Source organism: Anticarsia gemmatalis, chromosome 26 (genome assembly GCF_050436995.1).
Source record: "Anticarsia gemmatalis isolate Benzon Research Colony breed Stoneville strain chromosome 26, ilAntGemm2 primary, whole genome shotgun sequence".
NCBI lineage: Eukaryota > Metazoa > Arthropoda > Insecta > Lepidoptera > Erebidae > Anticarsia > Anticarsia gemmatalis.
In genome coordinates, this window is record NC_134770.1 from 2,252,078 (window position 1) to 2,270,026 (window position 17,949).

The 17,949-nt window shown below is 33.7% G+C and overlaps 1 protein-coding gene across 2 annotated transcripts in view; it reads right to left on the bottom strand.

The window, feature by feature from the left end:
• Positions 1 to 325: 325 nt before the first annotated feature.
• The window catches only part of LOC142984299 (uncharacterized), a 131,681-nt gene continuing 114,057 nt past the window's right edge, over positions 326 to 17,949 (bottom strand). Inside the window, exons 10-14 of one of the 2 annotated variants that reach the window (XM_076131794.1) lie at positions 5,454 to 5,556; positions 4,114 to 4,245; positions 3,480 to 3,579; positions 2,192 to 2,279; positions 326 to 1,746 (exon numbers count right to left, since the gene is read on the bottom strand). In XM_076131794.1, the coding sequence (XP_075987909.1) occupies positions 1,564 to 1,746; positions 2,192 to 2,279; positions 3,480 to 3,579; positions 4,114 to 4,245; positions 5,454 to 5,556 (606 nt within the window). In that variant the 3' untranslated portion in view covers positions 326 to 1,563. The remainder of the gene's footprint in view (positions 1,747 to 2,191; positions 2,280 to 3,479; positions 3,580 to 4,113; positions 4,246 to 5,453; positions 5,557 to 17,949) is intronic. The other variant, XM_076131793.1, reaches the window with a different exon arrangement.

The window sequence follows — 17,949 nt, forward strand, 5'->3', positions numbered from 1 at the left end:
TGCTTGACTGGTGAAAAAATCTTTTGTACGCCGTTGCAGAGCCTGTATTCGTGCCAGAGGAAAGCAATTATTTTTAGTAAAGAGGTAATTGAGTCAGTCCATAACAAATATTTAATGTAATAAACATAATAGGTTATAATAATAAAAAAAAAATAATGAACGAACCATCGATCTTATTTAATTATTCTCCTTAAACTAAAGTAATTCCGAATTGTTTTCCTCTAGCATGAATTCAGGCTCTGCAACGCCTTACAAAAGACCTTTGCACCAGTCAATCAAAATTCATTGCATTTATTTCCTCTGACGCTGTGTCAAATTTCTGGCGAAGTTCTGATAGATTTTGTATTGATTTCGAATATACTTTTTCTTTTATGCATTCCCAGTAAAAAATATCTACTGGATTTAGATCGGGAGAACGAGGAGGCCATAAAATTGTACCACTGCGTCCGATCCATTTGCGAGGATACTCTTCGTTCAAATAAAAATAACATTTTTACTGGCAAGAAAAGTGGCAAGTGTTATACCATTTTTAAATCTTGATTAAATGCGCCAACTTTTGTAATAACTTGCCAAGGGTAGTGTAGTACATTTTTTTTTCAGTATGAAGCGTCAAAGTTGACTAACGATATTTTTGAGAAAGATGACTCACTAAAACTTAACTTTTTTTATTAAATTAACAATGTTTTGTGCATTAATTTGTTATACGATTAATAGCATATTTAATTGAGATCACGAAAGTCAAAAAAACACAGCGAAATTGCGACATTGGTGATCACAGGACTTGAAAATGCGACCAAGGGTGTGGAATTTCAACTTTTTTGAAAAGTGTCTATTATTGCTGAACTAAGTGATATGGATTTTTTTTTATTTTTCCTATAACCGGTATGACTTGGCCTTTCATCCTGTCTCGGATTATCGTTGAGTTTTGGGACACCCTGTATAGGTCGCTTTGACCCGGTAACTATCCAGTAACGACCCGGCTAGCAAGAATTGTATTTTATTTATAACGCGTAAAATTTACACACAAATAAATAACAACCAAATATGGTTAAGAATAACTAAATTATGAGTCAAAATTACTCAGTTAACTTCTGAATTATACCCAGCAGTCTTTAATTCACTATTCCATACTTCATATTGTTATAACAAACTCAGAATTTTGTTATAAATACAGCACAGCTAGCTTTAGTCACATAGACCCCCAGATTACCCACAAAATAACCCAAAAAATGCTCTCAAATCGATCATGAAACTCTTTTTGACTCATAGAAAAGCTCAAAAATGTTCGCAAAATGACCAGAAAACATATTTTCAGTCCGATAGACCCACAGAACAACTCAAAATTCTAAGCCATTATAACCCACAGACCATATTCAAAATGTTAACAAATTGACCAGAAAACACATTTTTAGTCACACTGACCTACAGATCAACTTCAAAATGTTCACAATTGGTCAAAAATGGGTCAGACAGATCATCTTCAAATTGGTCAAAAAACAAAAATTCTGGGTTGTAAAGCTACGCCTGTTCAAAAAAATATACCTATATAAACCTTTGTATTGTTCACTCGAGGTACTCGGTGTATCCCTGTGCGCCGGTGAAGATGACGTCGATCCAGATGCGCGCCGCCTCGCCCGACGGAGCCATGAGGTAGTAGCGCCGCTGTCGCGTCTTCACTATGAACGTGGTCAGAGGGTTGGGAGACTTGGACGTGTTCCCGTGGTCTAGGTACACTTCTTCTATTACCTGGAGAAGGAAAAAAGCTTTAAGTATATATAATATCACGCCTTTTTTCTCCTGAGGTGAGTAAAGACTAGAGAATACCACTTGCTACGGTATTTACGAACTTATTTTGCTTTGTCCACATTCACATACATCTTGTATTAAATTATTGATTAGGGATTTTAAATGATTAAGGGCTTTTTCTACACGTTTGTATAGTATGACTATCTTTCTAACGGGTGGTGAAATCTTCTGGTCTGATTATTATGGAAATACTATTTCTCTTAAAATTTTTCAATTAGTTACACAAAGTCATTCATAGTCCTTATTGGAAAAAGAAAGATATTTTAATTTGCTGCTATTTTACAACAATTCCATATGCCGACGTTTAATAAACGCACTAAATAACGCTTACAATATTGTTTTTATATTATTATTGTTTAATGTTGTTTTATAATATAATACTAACCTGGAAGTAGGCCCCTCCCCTGGGTTTCTTCTCACTCTTGTCCCAGTAGTAGACGAACGTTTTCGTTTCTCTATCGAAAACGAACCACCTGCACACACAAACATACATTATTATCAACTCATTATAACAGTATCTAACCGTCTTATTCATAAAAATATATGAAGTTATGAAAGGCTTATAAAGTGTTTTGTTTCTTTCACTCCTTAGCGAAATGAAAAAGAGAAAACATACTATAGTAGCATTTTAACTAAAATAGGTTTATAGTGTGTTTATGAATAAGAGGGTTAATCTTTAAGTTTCGATTAGTTTATTAGGTCAAAATTAGACACTTGTTTTCACATTTGCTGTCACTTTATCTACAGGTTTAGTTATCTGGCACTTGTCATAAGCCGTGAAATCTATATTCAAAATCATGAATACTTTATATTCAAAGAAATATTGCTACTTAACCTATATCAAAAAATACTACATTAGATGAGAAAAAGTAGCATACAGTATCCTTTGAACAAACCAATAAACTTTGCGATGTAAATAATATTGTTGATATACATGAAAGTAGAGGATGTATGTTATAAAAGTGCACTGGGTATAATTTCTAGGTCAATAACTAGTAGGTCAGTTCCCAAGATAATTCTACTATGGAATATTCTCAAGGGATGTTTAGAATGAGTAGTAGCATTTATTTCCAAGGTAATCTTTAAAATAACGTCTCTGGAAACCTTTCTTGTTAACCAATTATGATTTTTAATAGTCAATATTAAGTGTGTGTTTTTTGTATAATTGTTTAACCCTAGACAGAAATAGTTAATTATATCAAAGACTGCGTGTTACAAAAATAATATACATTTTTACCTAATCTAACATTAAACTATGAATCTTATCAAAATGTTTAGGTATATTTTGATCCACTTTATACATATAGCTTTTGTATCCGTTTTATTTTTCCTAAACATTATTTTTAACTATCTATCTATCGTATGGCTAGTGGTCAACCTAGTGTCAAAGTTCTTCAAGCCGCCCGAAAGGCCTTTGACATGACTTAACGACTGTTATCTTAATTGACAACAACCGGGACCGAATTTTTACGTGCCCTCCGAAGCACGGCGACGCTCAGTGCTAATAGCACTATGCGGTCACCCATCTATTGAATGACCGCGCCAACGGTTGCTTAACCTTATTTGTAACTTAATAATAATTGTGATAGTGCCTTTGTCCAACAGTGGGATGACGCAGTCTACCAGTATAAGAATAGTTATAAAAAGTAAAAGTGTTTGTAATGTTGTATTACCGTTTGGACCATGTGTGGAACTTGGCGCCGAGCTTGTGCAGGTAGCCGCGGCACGAGGTCGGCGTCACCGACACGTACGGACACACCTCCACCTGGTGACCTGCAACAACCACGCAAATACATAAATAATACTATAATAATTAATATGAGCTATTTGTGGTTTTAAAGACAACTTATTCGTTTTTTGTCACGGATTTTCAGGCTTTTTTATTTCCTTGGAGACAATCATGGTACAATTTTGAAAAGACCACATGATTTCGTATTGTTAGATGTGTGCCCCTTTTCAAAAGTGCATATCTTATATGTGTTTAGTTTGTATTTTAACAACATTAAGAGCTTTGTCCTTCTATCGTCTAGTGGAGTAAGGCTCAAGGATATGGCTAACATAGCCAGCGAGTACTAGACTCAAGGATCCAAGAATATAGTTCGCCTAAGGTCTTATTACACTTCAGGCGGACTATATACTCGTGTATAGTGATACTGATACAAGAGTCAAAAGGAGTCAAATCTTTGAAGTTTCTTATTAATAATGGCATAACGGCCAACGATAAATTATGATAATCCTCCTATTACGAAGACCAATGTACAAAGCTCATAGTCTCCTTAAACCTGGTGATATGGAAGGTGTTCATACCAGCAGACTCGACGTGTCGCCGCAGGTCGAAGTCATCTCTGTCGACAGGCAGGTACCTGGTGAGGGGCCGCTGTGACTCGCTGTACGGAGCCACGCCGCGCCGGCTGCGGCGGGGCGCGTTGCTGAGGGATACTGCAACAAATAACACTACATTATACTTAAGGTTTTAATCTATATGCATATAAAAAACTCAGGCTGTACTGGGGTAGGCTGACGGACTGACTGACATAGTGATCTATCAAAGCACAGCCCAAACCACTGGACGGATCGGGTTGAAATTTCAGGCCCTCAACCCCGAATTTATCACGCACAATTACCAAATTACAGCAACGAACGAGAGACGGAACCTTTCCCATACAATATGAGAACACGACTGCAATGAAAATGACACTCGAGTAAATAATGAGTTAACACCAAATTGTTCCCGATAGTCTGAAAGTAGGTTGTTTGTTAAAAACAGGAACTACGACAGACAGCTCAATCAAACTTATGGGTGACAAAGAGAAATAAATAAGATATAACAATGATTTAGTGTTGTCTTGCGATGACCATGTGTCCACCTCATCAAATAAATTCAGTAACCGTCTTTGGAAGGTGTGTCCATTCTATATTTATCTCATGTCTTAGTTGAAAAGTTTCCACAAAAGCTATCGCTTGGAGTAATTTCGTTTCGAAAATGAGTCTGTTCAAAAGCCACGATTAGTTTTAGGGCCATTTAACTAATAACTCTATCAGTACAACTTTGATCTAGTAGTAAATGATATACATAAAAAACGTCATCGAATATCATACGTGGGTAGGTCGTAAAAGACTAAAATATACTACACATAGTAACAGATACTTGTTAGGTTAACAACCTATCACCGATATTGTGATCGGTCAAATCCCGTAATATCCAAATAGCTTTTGTGCAGGATTGCTGTATCCGCGTAACATTATCCTAGTAAATTGATATCTAATGGCTAGATTACTAAGGATTAACTTTGACAGCGGGGGACTGATGTTTTCCAACCAAACGTTTTGAGTATAGTTCGTGAAAAGGAAATATGGTAAAAGCTTTGGTGATGTTGTTTATGACCTTTCTCTATTCTATGATAAGCACGTCTTATATTCTTCTACCATAGTTCGGCGACACTTTATAACTGATAGGATTGTGATAAGGAACAAAAGAAATTTAAACGCATATTAGTTTTCGTTGACTATTAAGACCTCACGTTCGTACCAAAAGCGGAGTCATAGCGTATGGCTCCCTGATTGAAATGGCTGCTGAACAAGAGGCTTCCTTTCTGAACAGCATAGGCTTCACGGGATCGTTTAATATATTTTAGTTGTGTACTTACGGATATTATCTCTGCTAAAGTCTGAGGCATGGCTGAGAGGACGGCTGTCATCGCTGCGCTTGTCCTCCTCCGTGGATTCCGTGCGAGAGTTCCTCACTTGAAGCTGCGGACAAACAGACAAACATTTTAATTATTGTTCATTAACTATTAACTAGGGATACTCTGGGTGAAAAGATGGAATACTTTTCCTAAAAACAATGTTAGTGTAATAGCGTATGTGCAATATGGCCATGTTTTGATACATTGCCAAGCTTTGTATGAATCTTGGTTAAAATTCTGTTTTTAAACAAAGCCTGAATTTATCTACTTATGAAAAACAATTGGTTCTCAGGTTTGCGAGTTTGTTAGAATATAGAAGAGTAATCAGTAATCAATAGGGACCACATGATGGCCAACATTTATTACAAACCCTGAAAATCTTTGATGGTTAAATGTTGGTTTTGAGAGGACATCGGTTTAGTCGTAACTGATAATTTGTCTCACGACAAGGTCAAATTAATAATTTTGAGTAAGGTAAACACGTGATGAACTAGATTACATGGACTATTTTGAGAATCATTCACATTTGTACCTCCAAGGTCAGTTCTATTCAAAAAGCTGTAACAAATAGAGAAATTAGCCTAATTTAAATGATATATTTGTTGAACTAGAAAGTGTTGAGGTGCGAAAATAAATCACCTGCTTTTTCTACTTTAATTTTGAAATAACGATCATTATTATGAACACCATCAGCAACTACCAAATTATACCAAATAGTTTCGAATTATTTAATTACTGACTTGTCATTTTGTCAGACCTTTACAACTACATAGTAATATTAAACATTTTAAAATGTAAATTGAAATAATAAATAGGTATGTACTTTTCAAAATTAACTAAACAATTGTCATTAATCTACTTTTTTACTAATAAAATGTATACAACTAAAACAAAAGATACTTTTTACGACAGGAAATGTCGGAAAATTATCTTTCACAACAAAAAATTGCGGTTAGAAACGAAATTCTTTAAATAAATGATATATTTATATTATATATTATTCTTGAATTTGTAAGTCAATTGAGCTTATAATGTTATGTCTAGCTAGTTAATCCCTGTCGGTCTGCTTGCGTCGACGGGTGAAAGACCTGCCACTGACAGAAATGTCAACAGAATTACTTATATTATTAGATATTTTGTAAACTATCGAGATTTATGTAGAGTGAATAAATCGGTGGGAAATTTAGAATTATAATTTGTATTTTTAAGTGTGGATTCTTTTTGGATATCCGGTAAAGTGATCAAACGCAAACAAAATATTTTAGAAACGGTATTTTTCGTTAGCTTTCTTCGTATTTTTTTTTCATGAATAAAATACCAAATCCAATAGATTATTTTATAAATATTGTCTCTCGTCTTCGTTTTCTTCCCTATTTGATTGCCATTGGTAGAGACAATACTTATCTTAAGAATAAGTTGTTTGGAAGCCGGAAAGATAACTTTTCTTTCCGGCTTTTAAACAAATTGTCCTCTAGCTCAACCACGCGTTAGTGCGATTTTCTCTACATCAATCACTATTTAACTGACATTCCTGCCTTATTATACTATAATAATAACATAATCTCAATCATTAATTTCATTACACAATATACTTACAAACAGCGGCTTCTGATTGCACCCGAGTCCCCAATGCGAACTTTTCACTAAAGTTAACCAGACAGACATAATTCTAGCACTTTATATTTATAACACAGTGTATGGTTTATGTATTAAACACTTTTTAACACATTGTTCTAGCGTTTACGTACACTTTGCTGTTTTTAAACACCGTATTTAGGTTTGCGCTGTGAGAAAATAGGTGTTGAAGTATACTGGTATTTCCATTTTATCAAGCGTGTAGGTATTCAAGGCCTAACCCCTCCCGTTCCGGGATGAAAATCTTGCCTAGCAGTTTGACTATTGATAGTAGTTTTGAATGATAGAGTTACTTTAGTCTCTAACGTAAGTTAGCGACATTAGGTAAAACAATATCAATGGATGACGAATTTCTTGAAACCTAATGACTTATTTTTTTCGGTATGAGGGAATAAAATGTCTGAAAGACAGTTTCTATGTCGGGCAAAGTGCTTTTTGGTACTTTCTATTTTTTTAACAGCTTAATAAAAAACGTGTTAAGTATCTCACTGGAATTATGGCCGAAGTGTTCTAATGCTTTAACCTTGTATGATTATTGATTATACTAGGAAAATGTAGGATCAAAATCATACTCTATCCTTTGCCAGTCATAGACCTTTTTCAGTTAACTTTAGACTCCAGACTAAATAACCACAAGAAAGAAAGCAACAACATTTTCCCAACAAACTCGAAACATCTAATTCCGTAGATTCCCTTTATAAATCTCGAGACAGTGTATTTTTGTCTTGATCCACGTAACAGCCGCGTAACGGTGGACATGTGGCTTGTATCTCATATCTCATATGTTACGCTAATACGAGCTGTTTAAACAGTGTTACTATGATTTGTGTCAAGTTGTATCATAGACAGTTGGTAGGCAACCTTAACCGAATTTGTTATTGAATTAGGATTGCATAATACAATTTTTTGCTGACGATGATGATCGTGTGAAAAGATTTCAATGGGTAAAAGGTATCTCATGTATTTATCCAGGTTATAAACTAGCTGTGTACCAAAGTGCCTAGTACTCGTAACCGGGGGTCATGAATGTGGATGGATGTAAATGAGGTAAGGGAAGTTTGTAAGGTTCGTACTAAATGGCGTTCTTTGGTGCCTACCCTTATCTGAAAAAGGCGTAATATTATGTACGTATGTATGTAAACCAAATTTTATTAAAATCCGTCGAGTAGTAATTCGGTGAAAAAGTACAAACATATAATTGTATATGTATCCATACTTACAAACTTTCGCATTTATAATATAAGTGGGATTAGGAATCTTGTTAACCTTTCAGTTATGTTCAAAGCGCTTTGTTAGGATTACGATCATGTCGGTAGTGACCTCTCGGTTGTAAATTAACCATTAGGTTATCAAGACTTCTGATCAAATGTATCCAACCTTAAGGCTCCATTTCGACATGGTACATATGGGCGGGGTGCGGGGTGGCGCGCATAGACATGCGATACAATTAGCATAGGTAGTAGTTTTAACAATAAGTTGACTATAGAATGAAAGTAATAAACTTATTTTTTTAACCATTATGAGAATTTTTATTAGTACTGGCTTTTAAACTTGGTACACATTGTGATCTCAGTTCTTTTGTCGATAAAGCCATTCATTAACTTTGGATAAGCCTTCAAAATGTTGTATTTTTTTGATGGGATCGCAAGAGCCGTTCCTTTTCTGCCGATCCTTTACCCGGACATAGTCCCAAACAGCTGCTATAAATTGCAATAATAATACCTTTGAGCAAATAATTTTCATATTTGATTTTACATGAATTGGACGTGAATCAGCTACTGGTTTGCATCTAATAATTCATATAATACTAATAGCATCTGTCGTAGCGACAGGTGTTATAAACATTGTAGCTATGAAACATCGTTTGCAATGAAGACATTAAAATTATGATTCAAATGTGTTGCATATGAGCTATGATATTTTTACTATTTATAGATTGTAAACGTCATTACGGGTTGAAAAGGGGCGTGTGGGCTACCTAAAACGGGATCATTATATTTTTTTTAAAAATCATTATTTTGATTTTGCATGATGCTTTGCATTTACCTAATGCTTTTAAACATTAAAGCTCTGAATGCTTACTGTTTACTGTCGTATAGGTCATGTTTGGAGTTTATATCATTTCAAATGAGCTTACAAAAAATGGTCTTATGAAATATGCAAGAAGCGCTGATTTACTTTTAGCCGTGAAAGATATTAGGAGTTGCATGGGCGTTGGCAACTGGTTGCAAATCGCATATGAATTGTTCTTTGTTTGCATATTTTGAGAATTCTATACTATAGCAGCTTGCTGTACGTGTTTATGTTCTTTTTGTACGTCCTACGTTCTTAAAATGCACTCATTAATCCTATGACGAATTCACAAACATTATTTTTAGCCTAGAAAGTTAAAACCTAAAACCGTAAAAGAGTTATTTATATGCTTGTATACAATAAACTTGTGTATTTATTTACATGGCTGACTAATAAACAATATGGAGAGAAACAATTATGTGTGGATGACCCACTTTGAGAGGTTAATGACTAAAGTTCACTGTTCTTTGTGAATCAACAAAGAATTAGGCTAGTTTTAGTGCTTACTTTATTTCTGAGCTATATTTTACGCTATAGGGTAAAAAAATGCAAAATGTTCTTACTTTATACCGAGAAACAAAGAATTTTTGTTGGAAATATAAATATTACCCGATCCTAATCAAAATTTTATAAAAAGACAGATTAGTCCCCAACCTGCTCTTGGCCAGCGTGGTAGACTCAAGGCTTAACCTCCTCAATTGGGAAGACACCCTTGCCCAGCAGTGGGACAGTAATGGGTAAAAACAAACAGAAACCAAGTAGGTACGGAAAAAGAGACAAGCCTACTGAAAAGTGAATTTCTCAACAGAAAGACTAAATTAACGTTTCCTTAAACTTTGAAATCGTAATCACTACATATTGGAGCAGGCACTTATCATCAAAATGGCACTGAAATCATGAAATTTCTGGACGGAAAAACTGAATAAACTTTTGCTCGATCTCTATCGTAATTACTGCCGATTGGAACAGCAGGTACTAGCAGTTATCAACAAATTGGCACTGAAAACGTAAACTGATAAAGGTACAGTTCCTCAGACATTTCGTCTGCATTCATTCGGGTCTAAATATATAACGTTTGCGGTTCACCCACGCGCATATCTGTGTGTTCATAAATTGTGTTTTCGCAGTTTTGATAAAACGTGTACCTACTGTGTAGTTTGAAACGTCTAGTTTGATTTACGTGCCTAGATTTATGTTAGGGTGACATGGGTTGTTGACTGATGTTTGGATATTGTAGAAAATTGCATTCTGAATGAATAAGTGGATATGTAATATAGGAATAAAGAATCTTTTATGTATTCGGCGACAAATTTATATCTTATAGATGCGATATTTTTATATTTAAACTATTAAGGTCGCCCTGTAGCTTACTCTTGAAAGAACCAGGAATTATTTTATATCCTATGAAAAACCGGTTGAACCGATATTTACGCATATACAGCTTTTTATAGACAATTCGGTTAACGTCGCCTAATAAATCTAAACATGTGACTTTCTTAAAAATGGCGGATGTAATGTGCACCTTATTCTATTATATTTTAAAACAATTTCATTACTGTAGTAATAATTAGATTTATACTTAAATTTTATCGGTAGTTAATTGATATACATATAATAACCATAATTTTGTTTATTAGTAAATAAGTAACAGCTTGTCACACTACATATTTTTTGATGCTTAAATCATTGATAGTTTCCGCTGCGATACTCTTTTATGTGACATCCAATAAATAAATTCCTCTGCACAATTTCTATTGAAGTCTCACCTCCATAGCAAAAAGCTCTTACCCTAATGACGTAATACACCAAACAGCTATTAGTAATGTATTAAGCACACTATAAATCATAGTTTTTACTAAATGATATTCACTGGCGATTTGCCAACGAGTGGTCGTGTTACCCTAATTTATTTTAATTTTATTACACATTTTATTATTACGAGTTGCGAGCGACATCTTTAGTTTTTTATATTTGTATGCTTGTATGTATGTATGCTTGGCATTGACCTAGGCGTCGTGCTCTTTGCACGTTTTTAGATCGTATTGATTAGTGGGTGTGTCTGTGTGTCATTTGGCAATGTTACAATACTCTGCATTGAGTTAAAGATACGGTGAGATGGATATTTACGGAAAAATAATTGATATCTAAACTATATATATTGTAATGCTGTGAGCAACAATAAGAATATTATGAATCATTAAAAAAGTTTTTCTGTGCATAACTTTTAAAAAAGAAGATTTTAATAACTGCCAAAGTTAATGTGTTATTCATGTCTTTAATATGAAAACATAACGTATCATTCTCCGCAGCCCTGTGACCGCCTACAATAAAACACGCAGGTGACGTCAACATTCCACACTATAAATGTCCGCTATCAGATACACATACACCCTGTTACGAGTTTTTATTCCTCACTCAGCAGTACGACTTACGATCTGAATGATCGTATAACATTTCACTAAGGTGAATGTCGAAATACGAATCATAATATCAGTCGAAAGACTTTTTAGATCCCTAGCTTCAGTTTTCTTCGTCTAGTAGTGATGCTTCAAAGAAGCTAGGCATGTCAGATAGATAGAGACTCAGATAAACATATTTACATACCTTAAACATTAAACCTCGCGTTTGACTCCATTCATTCTAGATTTCATAATTTCTGTAAGTGTTGGAGGTTTTAAGATATATTTTAATTGTCACGAAGTCCACATTACTCGGGAAATTACTTGTACTTATAATAGTTTCTTAAACTTTAAGAAAATCTTAAGTGACCCGTCACTAGGCTATACGATAAGATAATAATACGGATGCCTATGTATATTGCTACGGCGAGATTTTACGTGTTAACATAAGTCATAGTAAATCGAAACGACATAAATACTGGGCTAATCACGTGACGAATGTTGAATGAACGATACATTTATACAAAGTTCATTCACTACTATTTTTATATCAACAAACCTTTGATCTGTATATTGGGAATGTCAAAAATGTCTAAAAGTCCGACATTTGCAGAACACAAGTAGTTTCTCTACGTGCGTCAAAGCTGAAAGTATGCGTATTCAAAACAGTGATTAAATTGAAAAAAGCCGTGAAATTAAAATAGTATAATTTCGCGATGTTCTATGACCTTGTGTACAAGGGCTCGTTATAAGTTTTTATTGGTTTTTAGTGTGAATGTTATATACGTTAATTACAGTGTTTTGACTATGAAATATGTTGACATACGCACTGAATAAAATTTATGGAGATACAAATGCGTAGTGTTTTCATAAATTAATAAAACTATTTATTTTAATAAAATAATACAGGGCGCTATTCCTGCATTTAGAAAGTATCTTTTGAATAGCGGAGAAAGGATTTGAGGCAAGCATGTTTTAACCGTTTAATAGTTTACTAGACCACTTTATTTCACTTAGCGAACTTTTAGACCACTTTTTCTTTAAAGCCTTTATTAGTTACCCACGAACAGTGTATATTTTTTTAAAGCCCAGTTATATAACCAGCTTCTTAGGAAAGTAACATCGGTAGTGTTTTTATTTATTGTTTATGTATCGTAACGAGTAGTGTTCTTTAGTTTCAACCTACCCTTTAAGAAAAAAAAATAATTTTATGTACAAGTTTGTATACGTATAGAGCATGTATCTAAAATGCTTAATCCAGAGTATATTTCCCATTTGTTTTATAAACTTTAATGTTCTAACAATTAAATCTAGTAGTAACTAATGTGGTGCTAATCCGTGGAATGTTGGCACCATGTACATAAAGTTGTTATGTAAATATTTGTACGTGTGAAACTTTACCGTTTGTTGTGCGTCGTTATAGAAGTTTATTAGATGAGCTTGTCTATGTAATTGTGGAGTAACGGATGTGGAGGCATTTTCACTGGTTAGTATAGAGTGATGAAAAGTGTGTAAATTTTTGTTTTTTTTAGGCGTAAGGAAATAAAATGTATATCTTTAAATGATAGAGCTGTCGACCAATGATATCTGTGATGAAATATCAAGCAACTTAAAGTACGTAGGTAGTGTATAATCTTTGATTTTAATCTTGAAATTCTGCAAATTGTGAAATTTGCAGAAGTCACTCGAAGGCTTAACTACTGCTATCGTATAGAGAGAATAAATTAATTTGGATTTTTTTAGACATTTAATTATACGTATCTAGTGAGTACTATCTAGTTGAATAGCTCACCAATCTATGTTTCGACCGTGCCAATGCGGTTTTCCTCTTTATTGTTTTACCAAAAGTGCATGCAAGTAGCTATAAGTTTATTTACGTGATGACTGATAGCAAGATGAGACATAGCACAGTCTGCCGGAAGGACCTAGAAAGATTGGCACGGAGCAGGGATGACTGGCGTAAACCAGAATTTCTAGACATTTCCAACACAGGTGATGAGCGCTAGGTACATATTATTTTGTCAGTTTTAGGGAAACTTTAAATGGTCTAATTTTATACGGGAATAAACAAGAATGTGTTGTTTACATGCTTGACGTTTCGGCGCAGGTGACACTGGCTGTGGTTGTAATAATAGTCATTGTATCAATAGAAGAGATAAAACAATATAGTGACACAAGTTTACGTAATAAGGAGTTCCTAGCGTTCACTCGTTACAGTAAGCTGTACAATATGATTAATATCGAGTAGAGAAGAAAGTGAAAAAGTCTTAAAATACAGAAGTTGAATTGCAACGGATAATCTCCCGGAAGAATTAAGAAGAAATTATCCTCCAAAAAGTAGAGTAAAATAAGAAAAATCCCACGGAAAAACCAATAACTGTCCAAGAGGAATTCTCCAATAATTTATAGATTATTAACAATTTATTAGTTTTCAAACTTAAACTGAACCTATTACCATCCCACGTTGACCATCCGACTCCCGATAAAGATAACACATAAATCAGCCGAGCAGTTCCCGAGTCAGAGACTGACACACAAACAAACACTTCATCTTGCCGCTATTAATATATGATTCATATCTTTCAACATTAAACATGCTAGGATGAAATATGCCTTTATTGTTTCTTAAAGGTTGTATACGCATTGATTAAAAAAAATAACATGTGCTGTTTCTTTTTAAATTAAATTGCTTTGTTATTGTACCTACATGAACTTATGTTTTTGTGGATTAGTGACTAATGTCGATTTTGTAGGAAACATTTCATTAGCGCTCCTAGTTTTTTAAAAGACCTATTGCCTGAACAAATAATATTTATTGAATAATGGGAAATCGTAAAGTACGAAGATCTATAGAAGGAAAGAGGGTTGCTCAGCACTACTCAGCAGTGGGTCATACGAGTAGCTAAAAAAAAATTATGCCGTTGAGGAATTGAAAATTAACTATTGCGCAAAAGTAATATGGAGGACAGTATTGTTAATTAAAAAACACTTATAACAACACATTATTGTAGATGGGTCTTGCTTCATAAGTTATGGAATGAAATGTCCGTTATTATTCTGTAAGTTCGCGATCCAGTGAATAGATAAGACTGTAGTTAAACTATCGCGTTGTTTACCTTTTAATAGGTTTTTTTTGTACGAATGACGTATTAAATGTTTGTGTATATGTTTAAGCGTTTGTCTGTCCGTTGCCTGATTTATTCGTCCGGTAGTTTTGCGTAATCTTTTGTGAAATATAACTTAATTTTACAGACATTTATAACTAGGTAAAAACATTGTTTGGATGTCTGGTTTAGATGTCTTTTTAACGTAATTTATTGTAGTTTATTTTTTATTTAAAACGACAGCGAAAAATAATTGATGACGTAGAATAATAGTTGCAATCGTCGAGTTATTGTTATTAATATAATAGGTCTGTTTCATTGTTAAAACGTAAAAGTTATATTGATTTACCGAGTTACATGTTTGCACGAAATAATGTAAACTGTAACTAAACAACGCATTATTTTTTTTGATTTTTTTCTAAAAATACCTTTAAACAAGCTCTGAAGATTGTTGCGTGTTGTTAGCCACTAGTCCAGTGTTTCAAATCGTTCAAGTTATGGCCGATTTTAAATAAAACAATCTCCTTAATATTCTGCGAAGTACCTATTTTCCATATGTAAATACGAATGTTTGTTATTCGACCTGTTACTCCTTTTGAGATGTCAAAATATACATAATTTTCACGTAAATTAGTCGCCAATGAAAATATAACCAATAATTTAGCGCCACTTTAAAAATAGTCATACAAAAGTCACTTTTTCCAAGTCATCCAGTTACTGAAATAATTTTCATCTTACATTTCAAATACATAGATGAAAGCTTATTTTTTGCCGTCCGCACAGACAATTGTTATTGCAATTAAATTCTTGCAAACATCAAAGTGATATAAACCAAGTAGACGCATAAAATATTTTTGGCAAACTTTTTATCTACAAATATTTATACCTGTATATTTTTAACCATTAATACAACACCTATGAACTCACAGAAAACAGCACTAACACACAAAAATATACTACACGTAAAATAACACGAAAAAGAAAAATGTAAACGTCAAATTTTCGCGCGCACTGACAACGGACAACGACAAGTAACCTTTTTTTGTTATTTTTTTTTCTAAGCAGCCTCGCCCTTGTGCTATGAACACGCTCGGCGAACGTCCGCGATCGCACTAAAAGTTCGGAAGACGAAATTAAAATTGTTTATTTTAGTTTTTCTTTCGCGTGGGCGGCATGGAGTGTGAATTAACGAGTTATTATTTACACACTATATACTCTGTGATTATGGGTAATGTGTTTTAGCTAGATCATAGATTTTTATTAATGGCAAGTCTCAAGGCGCGGTTTCAGTGAATTGAATAGAAAACTGTTAGGTAAATGCAGAATTTATTATAGTGTGGAAAGGTTTATATTGAATAGAACAAGATAATTTGGATATAATAGCTGTGACTCATTCTCTACGGATATAATCGTATTCGTTTTCATAAAATATCAAAAGAAAATTATGACGAAACTAACAAAACATGAGGCTCAAAATATCTCACTTTAAATTGCTTATTGTTATTTATTTCGACAAATAATAATAATATACATTCAACTTATGACGCTCTTTGAAATTCAGAGTAAATATAAACATTTATTGTTTGAACAAAACAATCAGAATTGCATCTGGCAGCATGGAAATGCGTAAGAAACTTAACTTTTGTAATTCTTATTAAGAAATAGTTATCTTTCCATAAATGTAAAGATAAAATAAGATTTACTGTCGTAGACCGAATTCTAGAACAAAATAAATTACGAAACGAATTTAATTTTGAAGAAATAAAATGTTGGCGCCCACCATGTAATACATCTTTAAAATAACAAATATACTTTATTTAAATGTTTTTCTAAAATGCCAAAGCATAAAGTATTATGCACAGAACGACCACACCCCTTTATTCAATAAAATGAATGTGTACCAATGTCCATAAGATCTTCCAATTTATACGGAAGATACTCGCCTATGACGTGGAATATTGTTATAGTTCAAATAATTTTCTACATTATTCATTACGCCTATTTCCCACAGGGGTAGGCAGAGACCAGAGAATTCCAATTGGTATGATCCTCTTCCCTTGCCTCATTCACACCCATGCATCACCAGCATACAGGACTGTTACAACACGAAAATATTCAAAACGAAGTATATTTTTTCGCAATTAGGAATGTCTGTCAGTATTTTTTTGGACGGAGTAACCTAAAACTGGCCGAAAACGCGTTGGCAGGTACGCCCTATAATAATTAAGAAAAATTATGCTTCTGACGTGCATTTGAAATTTAAAAAGGCATTCGCAATAAAAGAAACATTTTCTTTGCCAATGTTTAGTAAACAATTTATTTGTGGCCAGCTATTTAGAGTTTGTTTACATGACGTGAATATTTGGTATCATTACTAATGACAGGAACGTATTGGTTTTTAATGATGGCAACTTTGGAAAAACGTCGGCCATGATGGATATTAATGTTGTTAGTAATTGGAGAGGATATGTGATGTAATATTTGCGGTAGACTGTGAAATAAAAAGACATCTATCAAATTGTTTTTCATGAGATGTTGTCGCATTTTATTAAGAAAATGGAGGGTGCAAATGGTTTGCTTCGAAGTGGAAAATGCTTCCTGTTTTCTTCATTACGTAGATTGTCTGTTTCTCTTAAAGATGGATTAAAATATGACTCAGCTTACATTATGAATTATTATAAAAAACCGGAAAAAACTAAGTATAAAGATTCTTTTTAAATAATTTCGCTTGTGTTAATTGTGACTTTCGGGGTTTGATATAATAATTATACAAAACAATACATCAAAACATCAAGCTTAAACCTTGTTAAAATACAAATTAAACGCTACAGAAATCCAAAAAAAGAAATATAGATCCAACTAAAAAACAATTCACAAAACACATCTCATTGAGATCTTTGCAAAAAATCTGCCTCAATAAATGTCGTAAGCCTGAATGGACATGCACAATAGACAACAGTTCAATATACTAGATGTGCATTGATAACGTTAACGCCTATGTATTGTTGGACAGAGTGACCTAGATAAATCGTGGCGGAACGACCCGGCTTAACTAGGGGTCACGAGTTCGATGCAGATATTAAATGACTTAATGCTGTGGTTTGCATGATTATTAGGCCAGCTGGACTATAGCTAACGTAATAGACGAAAAGCAGTCCAAAGTTAATTCCCTTATAATAAAAGATAAAGTATCGCTAATACATCTAAAGTAATGCAGATCTTCTGATGCTTCAATAAGCACTTAAA